At 45.6% G+C, this 15000-nt stretch overlaps 1 protein-coding gene across 2 annotated transcripts in view; it reads left to right on the top strand.

Moving 5' to 3' along the window:
* diaph3 (diaphanous-related formin 3) overlaps positions 1-15000 on the top strand; it is a 228149-nt gene that overhangs the window by 41674 nt on the left and 171475 nt on the right. For both annotated transcript variants that reach the window (XM_031820806.1, XM_031820805.1), the window contains one exon: positions 11602-11706. In XM_031820806.1, the coding sequence (XP_031676666.1) occupies positions 11602-11706 (105 nt within the window). The remainder of the gene's footprint in view (positions 1-11601; positions 11707-15000) is intronic.

Here is a 15000-nt window from a genome sequence, read left to right as displayed (position 1 = left end):
TGACTTGCTGAAATAGGTTGAGTCCTAAATGGCAACTTTAATATAGTGCACTACTTTAGACTTTTGAGAAGTAGTGTGCATGAAGGGAATAGGGTGCCATTTGGGAAGCGACCTTGATGACATGGGTGACGCGTTAAGCACCCTTGGTGACACATTAAGCACCCTTGGTGATATGGGTGATGCGTTAAGCACCCTTGGTGATATGGGTGATGCGTTAAGCACCCTTGGTGATGCGTTAAGCACCCTTGGTGACACATTAAGCACCCTTGGTGATATGGGTGACGCGTTAAGCACCCTTGGTGACACATTAAGCGCCCTTGATGACATGGGTGATGCGTTAAGCACCCTTGGTGACACATTAAGCACCCTTGGTGATATGGGTGATGCGTTAAGCACCCTTGGTGATATGGGTGATGCGTTAAGCACCCTTGGTGATGCGTTAAGCACCCTTGGTGACACATTAAGCACCCTTGGTGATATGGGTGATGCGTTAAGCACCCTTGGTGATGCATTAATCACCCTTGGTGACACATTAAGCACCCTTGGTGATATGGGTGATGCATTAAGCACCCTTGGTGACACATTAAGCGCCCTTGATGACATGGGTGATGCGTTAAGCACCCTTGGTTACACATTAAGCACCCTTGGTGATATGAGTGATGCGTTAAGCACCCTTGGTGACACATTAAGCACCCTTGGTGATATGGGTGATGCGTTAAGCACCCTTGGTGATGCGTTAAGCACCCTTGGTGACGCGTTAAGCACCCTTGGTGATATGGGTGACACGTTAAGCACCCTTGGTGACACATTAAGCACCCTTGGTGACACATTAAGCACCCTTGGTGATGCGTTAAGCACCCTTGGTGACTCAACCGGAAACACAACCCAACCAAGCCTCACTGCTTCTTGACACAATGTCCACTTAACCCGGATGCCGGCCTCGCCAATGAGCGCGGCCCACCACAGGCGTCTCTAGAGCATAATGGGACAAGGACATCCCTGCCGGCCAACACCGGTAATGACTCACACAGCTCTGCTACGGAGAGGTGACTGGGACAACACCGGTAATGACTCACACAGCTCTGCTATGGAGAGGTGACAGGGACAACACAGGTAATGACTCACACAGCTCTGCCACGGAGAGGAGACAGGGACAGTTTCCATTGACTCGTCAGTTGCTTTCTCTAAAGAGGCCATGATAAGCTAACCCCGTCCGACAGCTACACTGTCGTGTTGGCTAACTTTCATCTTTAGATCTATATACACACACACACACACACACACACACACACACACACACACACACACACACACACATACAGAGAGTTTCGTCTTCAGAGCTCCGTGTCCTCTAACCTCGCCAGCTGACATGGATACAGTTTAATCCTTCGTCTCTTCCTCCTCCTTCCTCCTCCTCTTTGTCAAACAACGTTTCTCCTTCCTCTCTTCTTAATCGATCCAATCCCAGCCTAGTGCTTTCTACAAGGGAATGATTGGACCGTTGCCCGTGGAGACCAGACATTACACAGGAGGAAGCTCCATAACACTCTTGATGACACGCTGTTGAAAGAGCTGGACCGTGTGTGTGTGTGACTATGTGTGTAACAAGTTTATTATAGAAAACCAAAATAATGAAAAAATAAATATATAAATGAACAGACAAAACAACCGAAACCATCTTTGACTCCAAAACGAACTCAAATAAAAACCGTCACGAATTCTGCTCAGTTCCAGTTTAATGGGGGTGTTGAGGCATTTTATTTGACTAATTAGGTTTAAGTTCCTGAATCTGACGGGTCACGTCGAGGTTGATTCGATCGTTTTAGAAGGGAGACTCGGCGAGGTTGATTCGATCGTTTTAGAAGGGAGACTCGGCGAGGTTGATTCGATCGTTTTAGAAGGGAGACTCTGCGAGGTTGATTCGATCGTTTTAGAAGGGAGACTCTGCGAGGTTGATTCGATCGTTTTAGAAGGGAGACTCTGCGAGTGTTACGCACGCCTCTATGAAGAGGGAACGCAACACCCTGCTACAACTAAACTCTCCGTGAAGCGAAAAAGGTATGGACTGTAGGTGCGAGTAAGAATGACAACAGGCAGAATGTGGTACCGTTTACAAGGACTTTATTCCTTTACACGGTAATATGGGGAAAAGGGGCTGGACGGAACCAAAGCAAAGAAAGTACATCTCAAAGCCCCCCCCTCTCCTATCTTACCTGCCTACCCACTACTTACCTAATTTAGCACCACCTAGTGCCCTAACCAAAACACAGGGGTGGTCCGCCCAGGTCTTACCTAGTGTGCCTAGACAGTGAATATACTACGGGTATATGTATGTCTGCGGGCCTCTTGCCTAAACACTCCCTAGGTGCCTTCCCCTTCCCCCCTGGGAACAAATGAAACAGAATATTAAACTATTTCACAAACAAACTAAGAAACAAAGGACATCAAATAAGCTCTATCTGAGCAACAAACTCACAGAACATACCACTTTCCAGCAATGTACTCCCAGCAAAATCAACCTCTATCACAATCAATCTCAGCAATCCCTACCTCCAGCAAAATCTCTAACAAATCTCTAACAAATCTCTAACAAATCTCTAACAAATCTCTCTAGCAAAATCTCTCTCCAAAAAGATCTCCCAAAATGTCTCCAAAAAGATCTCTCTCCTGAACAGAACACTGGCTTTTATATAGCTTCAGAAGGAATGGGTAATTGTAGACAGCTGCGTCTTGACGAGGGGGCGGGGTCAGCTCTCCAATTAGCCCTGGAGTCGACCAATCAGCTGCTTGAGGGATTTCAGGAAGCCATTTCCTAAAATAAACACATGTAAATACACAAACTACAACACATAATCTGGGGAACGTAACAACGAGGTTGATTCGATCGTTTTAGAAGGGAGACTCTGCGAGGTTGATTCGATCGTTTTAGAAGGGAGACTCTGCGAGGTTGATTCGATCGTTTAGAAGGGAGACTCCGCGAGGTTGATTCGATCGTTTTAGAAGGGAGACTCCGCGAGGTTGATTCGATCGTTTTAGAAGGGAGACTCCGCGAGGTTGATTCGATCGTTTAGAAGGGAGACTCTGTGAGGTTGATTCGATCGTTTTAGAAGGGAGACTCGGCGAGGTTGATTTGATCGCTTTAGAAGGGAGACTCCGCGAGGTTGATTCGATCGTTTTAGAAGGGAGACTCGGCGAGGTTGATTCGATCGTTTAGAAGGGAGACTCTGTGAGGTTGATTCGATCGTTTTAGAAGGGAGACTCTGCGAGGTTGATTCGATCGTTTTAGAAGGGAGACTCCGCGAGGTTGATTTGATCGTTTAGAAGGGAGACTCCGCGAGGTTGATTTGATCGTTTTAGAAGGGAGACTCTGTGAGGTTGATTCGATCGTTTTAGAAGGGAGACTCCGCGAGGTTGATTCGATCGTTTTAGAAGGGAGACTCCGCGAGGTTGATTTGATCGTTTTAGAAGGGAGACTCCGCGAGGTTGATTTGATCGTTTTAGAAGGGAGACTCTGCGAGGTTGATTCGATCGCTTTAGAAGGGAGACTCCGCGAGGTTGATTCGATCGTTTTAGAAGGGAGACTCCGCGAGGTTGATTCGATCGTTTAGAAGGGAGACTCTGCGAGGTTGATTTGATCGTTTTAGAAGGGAGACTCGGCGAGGTTGATTCGATCGCTTTAGAAGGGAGACTCCGCGAGGTTGATTCGATCGTTTTAGAAGGGAGACTCCACGAGGTTGATTCGATCATTTAGAAGGGAGACTCCGCGAGGTTGATTCGATCATTTAGAAGGGAGACTCTGAGGTTGATTCGATCGTTTTAGAAGGGAGACTCGGCGAGGTTGATTCGATCGTTTTAGAAGGGAGACTCGGCGAGGTTGATTCGATCGTTTTAGAAGGGAGACTCGGCGAGGTTGATTCGATCGTTTTAGAAGGGAGACTCTGCGAGGTTGATTCGATCGTTTTAGAAGGGAGACTCTGCGAGGTTGATTCGATCGTTTTAGAAGGGAGACTCCGCGAGGTTGATTCGATCGTTTTAGAAGGGAGACTCGGCGAGGTTGATTTTATAATTTAGAAGGGAGACTCGGCGAGCAGCACTGCAGATATTGACTAGTAGGATAAAGCAATGGACTGTGGAGGAGTGGAGTCTAGGGGAGGTGAATCTGCCACGGTTTAAAATCGGACACCTGTTGTGGATTTCCAACGGCTCAGATCAACATGGTAGTGTTGTTAATAAACATGTTACCTAACCCCCCCTTTATATCACACACTCACATATTGACATCATTATGTATGTGTAAACGTTGTACAATCGATTAGAGATCTCGAAATATCACATTTATACGTCTACTGTTCACCACAGCAGATTTGGTTCCTGTTTCAGTCGTGTCTTTGGTCACGTTCTCCTTGGTCAAACAAAAAACAGCCTGATGATTGGTTGACAATAGAGCCTCAAATGAAAAACTGCCTATAGACTACCTGATTACACATAGAAATAGGTCTATAGACTACCTGATTACACATAGAAGTAGGTCTATAGACTACCTGATTACACATAGAAGTAGACCTATAGACTACCTGATTACACATAGAAGTAGACCTATAGACTACCTGATTACACATAGAAGTAGACCTATAGACTACCTGGTCCTGATTACACATAGAAGTAGACCTATAGACTACCTGATTACACATAGAAGTAGGTCTATAGACTACCTGATTACACATAGAAGTAGGTCTATAGACCACCTGATTACACATAGAAGTAGGTCTATAGACTACCTGATTACACATAGAAGTAGACCTATAGACTACCTGGTCCTGATTACACATAGAAGTAGACCTATAGATTACCTGATTACACATAGAAGTAGGTCTATAGACTACCTGATTACACAGAAGTAGGTCTATAGACTACCTGATTACACATAGAAGTAGGTCTATAGACTACCTGATTACACATAGAAGTAGGTCTATAGACTACCTGATTACACATAGAAGTAGGTCTATAGACTACCTGATTACACATAGAAGTAGGTCTATAGACTACCTGATTACACATAGAAGTAGGTCTATAGACTACCTGATTACACATAGAAGTAGGTCTATAGACTACCCGATTACACATAGAAGTAGGTCTATAGACTACCTGAATACACATAGAAGTAGGTCTATAGACTACCTGATTACACATAGAAGTAGGTCTATAGACTACCTGATTACACATAGAAATAGACCTAGAGACTACCTTGCCCTGATTACACACAGAATTAGGTCTATAGACTACCTGATTACACACAGAAGTAGACCTATAGACTACCTGATTACACATAGAAGTAGACCTATAGACTACCTGGCCCTGATTACACATAGAAGTAGACCTATAGACTACCTGATTACACATAGAAGTAGACCTATAGACTACCTGATTACACATAAGTAGGTCTGTAGACTACCTGGTTACACATAGAAGTAGACCTATAGACTACCTGGCCTGATTACACATAGAAGTAGACCTATAGACTACCTGGCCTGATTACACATAGAAGTAGACCTATAGACTACCTGGCCTGATTACACATAGAAGTAGACCTATAGACTACCTGGCCTGATTACACATAGAAGTAGACCTATAGACTACCTGGCCTGATTACACATAGAAGTAGACCTATAGACTACCTGGCCTGATTACACATAGAAGTAGGTCTATAGACCACCTGATTACACATAGAAGTAGACTTATAGACTACCTGATTACACATAGAAGTAGACCTATAGACTACCTGATTACACATAGAAGTAGACCTATAGACTACCTGGCCCGCGTGCAAATGTAGGCCTATAAATGTTCCCATTTGTTCCCAGTCTGTTTTTACATCCTTTGAGGATGACAGTGATAACCACAAGGGGGAAAACGTTTAATGTTCTGATCCGGTGGAAACCATAAAGCCTACCTGATTACTCCTCATCCATCACCCATATAGTCTACAGCTCTGTCTGTCTGTATGGAGCTCACCTGAGGGAGAAACTCTTGAGGGCCCAGAATATTTTATACAATGTCACAAGTTAGCTAGTGTGACACAAACCTGACACAAGTTAATAGTTGATACAATGTTTCAGACCAGACACAAGTTAATAGTTGATACAATGTTTCAGACCAGACACAAGTTAATAGTTGATACAATGTTTCAGACCATACACAAGTTAATAGTTGATACAATGTTTCAGACCATACACAAGTTAATAGTTGATACAATGTGTCAGACCAGACACAAGTTAATAGTTGATACAATGTTTCAGACCATACACAAGTTAATAGTTGATACAATGTTTCAGACCAGACACAAGTTAATAGTTGATACAATGTTTCAGACCAGACACAAGTTAATAGTTGATACAATGTTTCAGACCAGACACAAGTTAATAGTTGATACAATGTTTCAGACCAGACACAAGTTAATAGTTGATACAATGTTTCAGACCAGACACAAGTTAATAGTTGATACAATGTGTCAGACCAGACACAAGTTAATAGTTGATACAATGTTTCAGACCATACACAAGTTAATAGTTGATACAATGTGTCAGACCAGACACAAGTTAATAGTTGATACAATGTGTCAGACCAGACACAAGTTAATAGTTGATACAATGTTTCAGACCAGACACAAGTTAATAGTTGATACAATGTTTCAGACCATACACAAGTTAATAGTTGATACAATGTTTCAGACCAGACACAAGTTAATAGTTGATACAATGTTTCAGACCAGACACAAGTTAATAGTTGATACAATGTGTCAGACCAGACACAAGTTAATAGTTGATACAATGTTTCAGACCAGACACAAGTTAATAGTTGATACAATGTTTCAGACCATACACAAGTTAATACAATGTGTCAAGTTCCTCGCAGACAGGCAATAAGTGGCCATTGTGATGTTTATTTTTATCAGGTTATTTTCTACCTGCAGACTGCAATGTTTTTATTTGTTGTCTTTATGTCGGCTATTTCTACATTTTTGGCACTAGAAGTTTCTTCTAGATTTGTAATTTGGATATAATTTTGATCAACCAACATATGAAGGCGTTTTATATGTATATATAAAAAAAAATGTTTTACATGAAAATATTCGTATTAAGATCATAACTGGCAGATCAGTAGAAACGGTCGGATAACTTGGCACTCCACATGGAAAAGGTTGCCGACCACTGGTGTAGCCTGTTACCGGCAACTTCAGGAGAGTAACGGCAGAATCTGTGAAGGCCAGCAGCAGGGCCAGGAACATGTTTTTCCTTCTGGTTCGGCTATATTGATCTCTGGCTCCCTCTTGAGTCATTTGTGTCCAGTTTGTGTAAGTGCTTAAAGCATCAGACAAGCTCAGTAGCAACATACAGTTGACTTTATTAACACACAGGGTATGTCTATATATGGAAAAATACACGTTTAAACATTTAGACCAATCGATTTGGTCTAAAGACCTGATTTGGTCTGTTGCCTGTCTGTCTCTCTGTCGTCTCTGGGCTGTTGCCTGTCTGTCTCTATCGTCTCTAGGCTGTTGCCTGTCTGTCTCTCTGTATCGTCTCTGGGCTGTTGCCTGTCTGTCTCTCTGTATCTTCTCTGGGCTGATGCCTGTCTCTCTTTCTCTCTATTGTTTCTGGGCTGTTGCCTGTATCTACCATTGTCAATGTCACTTTTCCAAGGCCCCAAGAGAACAGGCCATCACACAGTCAGGACGCTACACCACTGGGGTTCAATCCCAAATGGCACCCTATTCCCTACATCGTGCACTACTTTAGACCAGAGCCCTATAGAACCCTATTCCCTATATAGTGCACTACTTTAGACCAGAGCCCTATAGAACCCTATTCCCTATATAGTGCACTACTTTAGACCAGAGCCCTATAGAACCCTATTCCCTATATAGTGCACTACTTTAGACCAGAGCCCTATGGAACCCTATTCCCTATATAGTGCACTACTTTAGACCAGAGCCCCATGGCACCCTATTCCCTATATAGTGCACTACTTTAGACCAGAGCCCTATAGAACCCTATTCCCTACATCGTGCACTACTTTAGACCAGAGCCCTATAGAACCCTATTCCCTATATAGTGCACTACTTTAGACCAGAGCCCTATAGAACCCTATTCCCTACATCGTGCACTACTTTAGACCAGAGCCCTATGGAACCTTATTCTCTACATCGTGCACTACTTTAGACCAGAGCCCTATAGAACCCTATTCCCTATATAGTGCACTACTTTAGACCAGAGCCCTATGGAACCCTATTCCCTATATAGTGCACTACTTTAGACCAGAGCCCTATGGAACCCTATTCCCTATATAGTGCACTACTTTAGACCAGAGCCCTATAGAACCCTATTCCCTACATAGTGCACTACTTTAGGCCAGGGCCCTATAGAACCATATTCCCTACATCGTGCACTACTTTAGATCAGGACCCCATTTTTGGGATGCATTTTACTTCTTGAAGGACAAAATGGAACTAAATGGTCAGTCAGTCAGTCACCCAACAGAGATCCTATTTCAACAATGATTTCCTATGGAATTCTACGGTTTCTATTCCCTACATCGGTTTCCACGACGCTTATTCTGAAAATACAAAAGCAATTAATGATATGGCCTTTTAAATACGTAGCTTTTAAATACGTAGCTTTTAAATACGTAGCTTTTAAATACGTACTTTTAAATACGTAGCTTTTAAATACGTAGCTTTTAAATACGTACTTTTAAATACGTTACTTCTAAATACGTAGCTTTTAAATACGTTACTTCTAAATACGTAGCTTTTAAATACGTAGCTTTTAAATACGTACTTTTAAATACGTCCTTGCAGCTAGTTCATTAACTGCACAGGTGTTGTGTTTTAATCCAATGTGCTTTTTAGAGTGGGAAGATGAATGAAATGTCAAGACATTTTGTTGAACCTTTTTGTCTTCAAAAGCTGGTGGATTTCCAGTAATAACTGAGAGGTTTTTCTGGCTTCGAGATCAACACGGAGATATTCACACCAGATGTTCAGGATGGATCCTTCTCAGGGCTCCAACATGGAGATGTTCAGGGTGGATCCTTCTCAGGGCTCCAACATGGAGATGTTCACACCAGATGTCCAGGATGGATCCTTCTCAGGGCTCCAACATGGAGATGTTCACACCAGATGTTCAGGATGGGTCCTTCTCAGGGCTCCAACATGGAGATGTTCAGGGTGGATCCTTCTCAGGGCTCCAACATGGAGATGTTCACACCAGATGTCCAGGATGGATCCTTCTCAGGGCTCCAACATGGAGATGTTCACACCAGATGTTCAGGATGGGTCCTTCTCAGGGCTCCAACATGGAGATGTTCAGGGTGGATCCTTCTCAGGGCTCCAACATGGAGATGTTCACACCAGATGTCCAGGATGGATCCTTCTCAGGGCTCCAACATGGAGATGTTCACACCAGATGTCCAGGATGGATCCTTCTCAGGGCTCCAACACGTCCTTTAATGTGAAACCAGTTCAGCTCTGTTACTGGGAGACAACCGCTCAGAGTGGGGCTTCAACTTTTAACCTGCCTAACATATATTTATCTCTCCACATCTCTCTCTCTCCACATCTCTCTCTCCACATCTCTCTCTCTCCATCTCTCTCTCTCTCTCTCTCCACATCTCTCTCTCCACATCTCACTGTCACGAGAATTTGGTTCTCAAATGTTCATTCCCCAATTCATTTATATGACTCTGTCTGCGACCAGGATTTGTAAGATACTGGTTGGAATGAAACGAGACAGAGGCCCAGTCCACAATAGCCAAATGTTTATTCACGGGCACAGAACAAAGACCTTCACTTTATAGTGACACACATACCTCCACACAAAACATTAGTTCTCAAACGCCCACATTGTCCTGGTACCCAGCCGACGTAGGGAGAGACCCTGGGATGTTCTCAGTGCCGAGACCCTGGGATGTTCTCAGTGCCGAGACCCTGGGATGTTCTCAGTGCGAGACCATGGGAGGTTCTCAGTGCCGAGACCCTGGGAGGTTCTCAGTGCCGAGACCCTGGGAGGTTCTCAGTGCCGAGACCCTGGGAGGTTCTCAGTGCCGACACCCTGGGAGGTCTCAGTGCCGACACCCTGGGAGGTTCTCAGTGCCGACACCCTGGGAGGTTCTCAGTGCCGACACCCTGGGAGGTTCTCAGTGCCGACACCCCTGGGAGGTTCTCAGTGCCGACACCCTGGGAGGTTCTCAGTGCCGACACCCTGGGAGGTTCTCAGTGCCGACACCCTGGAGGTTCTCAGTGCCGACACCCTGGGAGGTTCTCAGTGCGACACCTGGGAGGTTCTCAGTGCCCGACCCCTGGGAGGTTCTCAGTGCCGACACCCTGGGAGGTTCTCAGTGCCGACACCCTGGGAGGTTCTCAGTGCCGACACCCTGGGAGGTTCTCAGTGCCGACAACCCTGGGAGGTTCTCAGTGCCGACACCCTGGGAGGTTCTCAGTGCCGACACCCTGGAGGTTCTCAGTGCCGACACCCTGGGAGGTTCTCAGTGCCGACACCCTGGGAGGTACTCAGTGCCCCAGCCAAGGTCGGCCCTGAATCTTCCTCAGAACAGTCCGTTATCAAGACACTAGATATATTGTCACCAAAACATTAATTCTGACGACGAACTCTCAGATATAATTATACTGACTAAATCACACACAGCATTAAAATCTAATGATTCGAATCAATTTCATACTATCATATGGTCTCGGAGGGTAATATTGTAATCATATAATTATATTAACACTCTCTGTCCCTCCTCTCTGTCTCTCCTCTCTCTGTCTCTCCTCTCTCTGTCTCTCTCTCTCTCTCTCTGTTTCTCTCTTTCTCTGTTTCTCTCTCTCGCTCTCTCTTGCTCTCTGTTTCTCTCCTCTCTCTGTTTCTCTCTCTCGCTCTCTGTTTCTCTCTCTCTCTTGCTCTCTGTTTCTCTCTCCTCTCTCTGTTTCTCTCTCTCGCTCTCTCTTCTCTCTTGCTCTCTCTTCTCTCTTGCTCTCTCTTCTCTCCTCTCTCTGTTTCTCTCTCTTTTTCTCTCTCTCTCTCTCCTCTCTCTCTCTCCCCTCTCTCTCTCTCTCTCTCTCTCTCTCTCTCTCTCCCCTCTCTCTCTCTCTCTTGCTCTCTCTTCTCTCTCTCTCCCCCCTCTCTCTTCCCCTCTCTTCTCTCTCTCTCCTCTCTCTTCTCTCTCCTCTCTGTTTCTCTTATTCTCTCTCTCTCTCTGTCTCTCTCTGTCTCACTCTCTCTCGCTCTCCTCTCTCCTCTCTGTTTCTCTCTCTGTCTCTCTCTCTGTCTCTCTCTCGCTCTCTTGCTCTCTCTTCTCTCTCCTCTCTGTTTCTCTCTCTCTCTCTCCCCTCTCTCTCTCTCTCTCTCTCTCTCTCTCCCCTCTGACTCTCTCTCTCTCTCTTCTCTCTCTCCCCTCTCTCTTCCCCCCTCTCTCTCTTCCCCTCTCTCTTTTCTCTCTCTCTCTCCTCTCTCTCTCCTCTCTCTCTTCCCCTCTCTTCTCTCTCCTCTCTGTTTCTCTTATTCTCTCTCTGTTTCTCTCTCTGTTTCTCTCTCCTCTCTCCAGGAGGATATGAACCTGAATGATGACAAGAAGGCTCCTCTGAGAGAGAAAGATCTGAGCACCAAGAGAGAGATGGTTATCCAGTACATTGTTACTGCCTCCAAAACAGTAGGTGGAGAGTTATGGTTCATAATGTGGTAGGAAACTGAGGCTCTGAGTGGTGTGTGTGTAGCAAGGAACTGAGGCTCTGAGTGGTGTGTGTGTGTGTGTGTAGCAGGGAACTTACACTCTGAGTGGTGTGTGTGTGTGTGTGTGTGTGTGTAGCAGGGAACTGAGGCTCTGAGTGGTGTGTGTGTGTAGCAGGGAACTTACACTCTGAGTGGTGTGTGTGTGTGTGTGTGTGTGTAGCAGGGAACTTACACTGAGTGGTGTGTGTGTGTGTGTAGCAGGGAACTTACACTGAGTGGTGTGTGTGTGTGTGTGTGTGTGTAGCAGGGAACTTAGACTGAGTGGTGTGTGTGTGTGTAGCAGGGAACTTAGACTCCTAGTGGTGTGTGTAGCAGGGAACTTAGACTGAGTGGTGTGTGTGTGTGTGGTGGTGTCTCTGCTCTGCGTGGTTCAGGCCTGGCTCGTACCAGGGTGGTGTCTCTGCTCGGTGTGGTTCAGGCCTGTCTCGTATCAGGACATCAGACTGGCCAGGTTAGAGAGGCCAGGATGGGTCATAGTGCAGGGTAGACATCAGACTGGCCATGTTAGAGAGGCCAGGATGCGTCATAGTGCAGGGTAGACATCAGACTGGCCAGGTTAGAGAGACCAGGATGGGTCATAGTGCAGGGTAGACATCAGACTGGCCAGGTTAGAGAGGCCAGAATGGGTCATAGTGCAGGGTAGACATCAGACTGGCCAGGTTAGAGAGGCCAGGATGGGTCATAGTGCAGGGTAGACATCAGACTGGCTAGGTTAGAGAGGCCAGGATGGGTCATAGTGCAGGGTAGACATCAGACTGGCCAGGTTAGAGAGGCCAGGATGGGTCATAGTGCAGGGTAGACATCAGACTGGCCAGGTTAGAGAGGCCAGGAAGGGTCATAGTGCAGGGTAGACATCAGACTGGCCAGGTTAGAGAGGCCAGGATGGGTCATAGTGCAGGGTAGACATCAGAGAGGCCAGGTTAGAGAGGCCAGGATGGGTCATAGTGCAGGGAAGACATCAGACTGGCCAGGTTAGAGAGGCCAGGATGGGTCATAGTGCAGGGTAGACATCAGACTGGCTAGGTTAGAGAGGCCAGGATGGGTCATAGTGCAGGGTAGACATCAGACTGGCCAGGTTAGAGAGACCAGGATGGGTCATAGTGCAGGGTAGACATCAGACTGGCCAGGTTAGAGAGGCCAGGATGGGTCATAGTGCAGGGTAGACATCAGAGAGGCCAGGTTAGAGAGGCCAGGATGGGTCATAGTGCAGGGAAGACATCAGACTGGCCAGGTTAGAGAGGCCAGGATGGGTCATAGTGCAGGGTAGACATCAGACTGGCCAGGTTAGAGAGGCCAGGATGGGTCATAGTGCAGGGTAGACATCAGACTGGCCAGGTTAGAGAGGCCAGGATGGGTCATAGTGCAGGGTAGACATCAGACTGGCCAGGTTAGAGAGGCCAGTATGGGTCATAGTGCAGGGTAGACATCAGAGAGGCCAGGTTAGAGAGGCCAGGATGGGTCAGTGCAGGGTAGACATCAGACTGGCCAGGTTAGAGAGGCCAGGATGGGTCATAGCCGGGGTCGATTAGCACCCCATTCCTGATATATCAGTCTGGTCCTTATCAACTGTCCCTGCAGTCTGTCCTTTGTGTGAAATATCCCCTGTTGGCCCGTTACACCATCACAGGGTTGAAATATAATTCCTCTACCACTTCCTGATCTAACTGCTTCCTGATCTAACTGCTTCCTGATCTAACTGCTTCCTGATCTAACTGCTTCCTGATCTAACTGCTTCCTGATCTAACTGCTTCCTGATCTAACGGCTTCCTGATCTAACGGCTTCCTGATCTAACGGCTTCCTGATCTAACGGCTTCCTGATCTAACGGCTTCCTGATCTAACGGCTTCCTGATCTAACGGCTACCTGATCTAACGGCTACCTGATCTAACGGCTACCTGATCTAACGGCTACCTGATCTAACGGCTACCTGATCTAACGGCTACCTGATCTAACGGCTAGCTGATCTAACTGCTAGCTGATCTAACTGCTAGCTGATGTAAGCGCTACCCATGATCTAACCGCTACCTAATCTAACCTCTAACCACTAACCATTACCTAATCTAACCACTAACCATTACCTAATCTAACCACTAACCATTACCTAATCTAACCATTACCTAATCTAACCACTAACCATTACCTAATCTAACCATTACCTAATCTAACCACTAACCATTACCTAATTTATCTGATCTACCACGACCTAATCTAACCACTACCAAATCTACCCTCTACCTAATCTACCACGACCTAATCTACCCATTACCTAATCTAACCTCTACATAATCTACCACGACCTAATCTACCCATTACCAAATCTAACCTCTACCTAATCTACCCATTACCTAATCTAACCTCTACCTAATCTACCCATTACCGAATCTACCACTACCTAATCTACCACGACCTAATCTACCCATTACCAAATCTACCCTCTACCTAATCTACCACGACCTAATCTACCCATTACCAAATCTACCCTCTACCTAATCTACCACGACCTAATATACCCATTACCTAATATACCCCATTACCTAATCTACCCATGACCTAATCTACCCATTACCTAATCTACCCTCTACTATCTACCACGACCTAATCTACCCATTACCAAATCTAACCTCTACCTAATCTACCACGACCTAATCTACCCTCTACAAATCTACCCTCTACCTATCTACCACGACCTAATCTACCCTCTACCAAATCTAACCCTCTACCTAATCTACCACGACCTAAATCTACCCTCTACCAAATCTACCCTCTACCTACATCTACCACGACCTAATCATACCCTCTACCTAACTCTTACCCTCTACCCTAATCTACCACGACCTAATCTACCACGACCTAATCTACCCTCTACCTAATCTACCACGACCTAATCTACCACGACCTAATCTACCCTCTACCTAATCTACCCTCTACCTAATCTACCCTCTACCTAATCTACCCTCTACCTAATCTACCCTCTACCCTAATCTACCACTACCTAATCTACCCTCTACCTAATCTACCCTCTACCTAATCTACCCTCTACCTAATCTACCCTCTACCTAATCTACCCTCTACCTAATCTACCCTCTACCTAATCTACCCTCTACCTAATCTACCCTCTACCTAATCTACCCTCTACCTAATCTACCCTCTACCTAATCTACCCTCTACCTAATCTACCCTCTACCTAATCTACCCTCTACCTAATCTACCCTCT

Source organism: Oncorhynchus kisutch, unplaced genomic scaffold (assembly GCF_002021735.2).
Source record: "Oncorhynchus kisutch isolate 150728-3 unplaced genomic scaffold, Okis_V2 scaffold3667, whole genome shotgun sequence".
Taxonomy (NCBI): Eukaryota; Metazoa; Chordata; class Actinopteri; order Salmoniformes; family Salmonidae; genus Oncorhynchus; species Oncorhynchus kisutch.
This window is presented reverse-complemented; position numbering and strand designations above follow the sequence as displayed.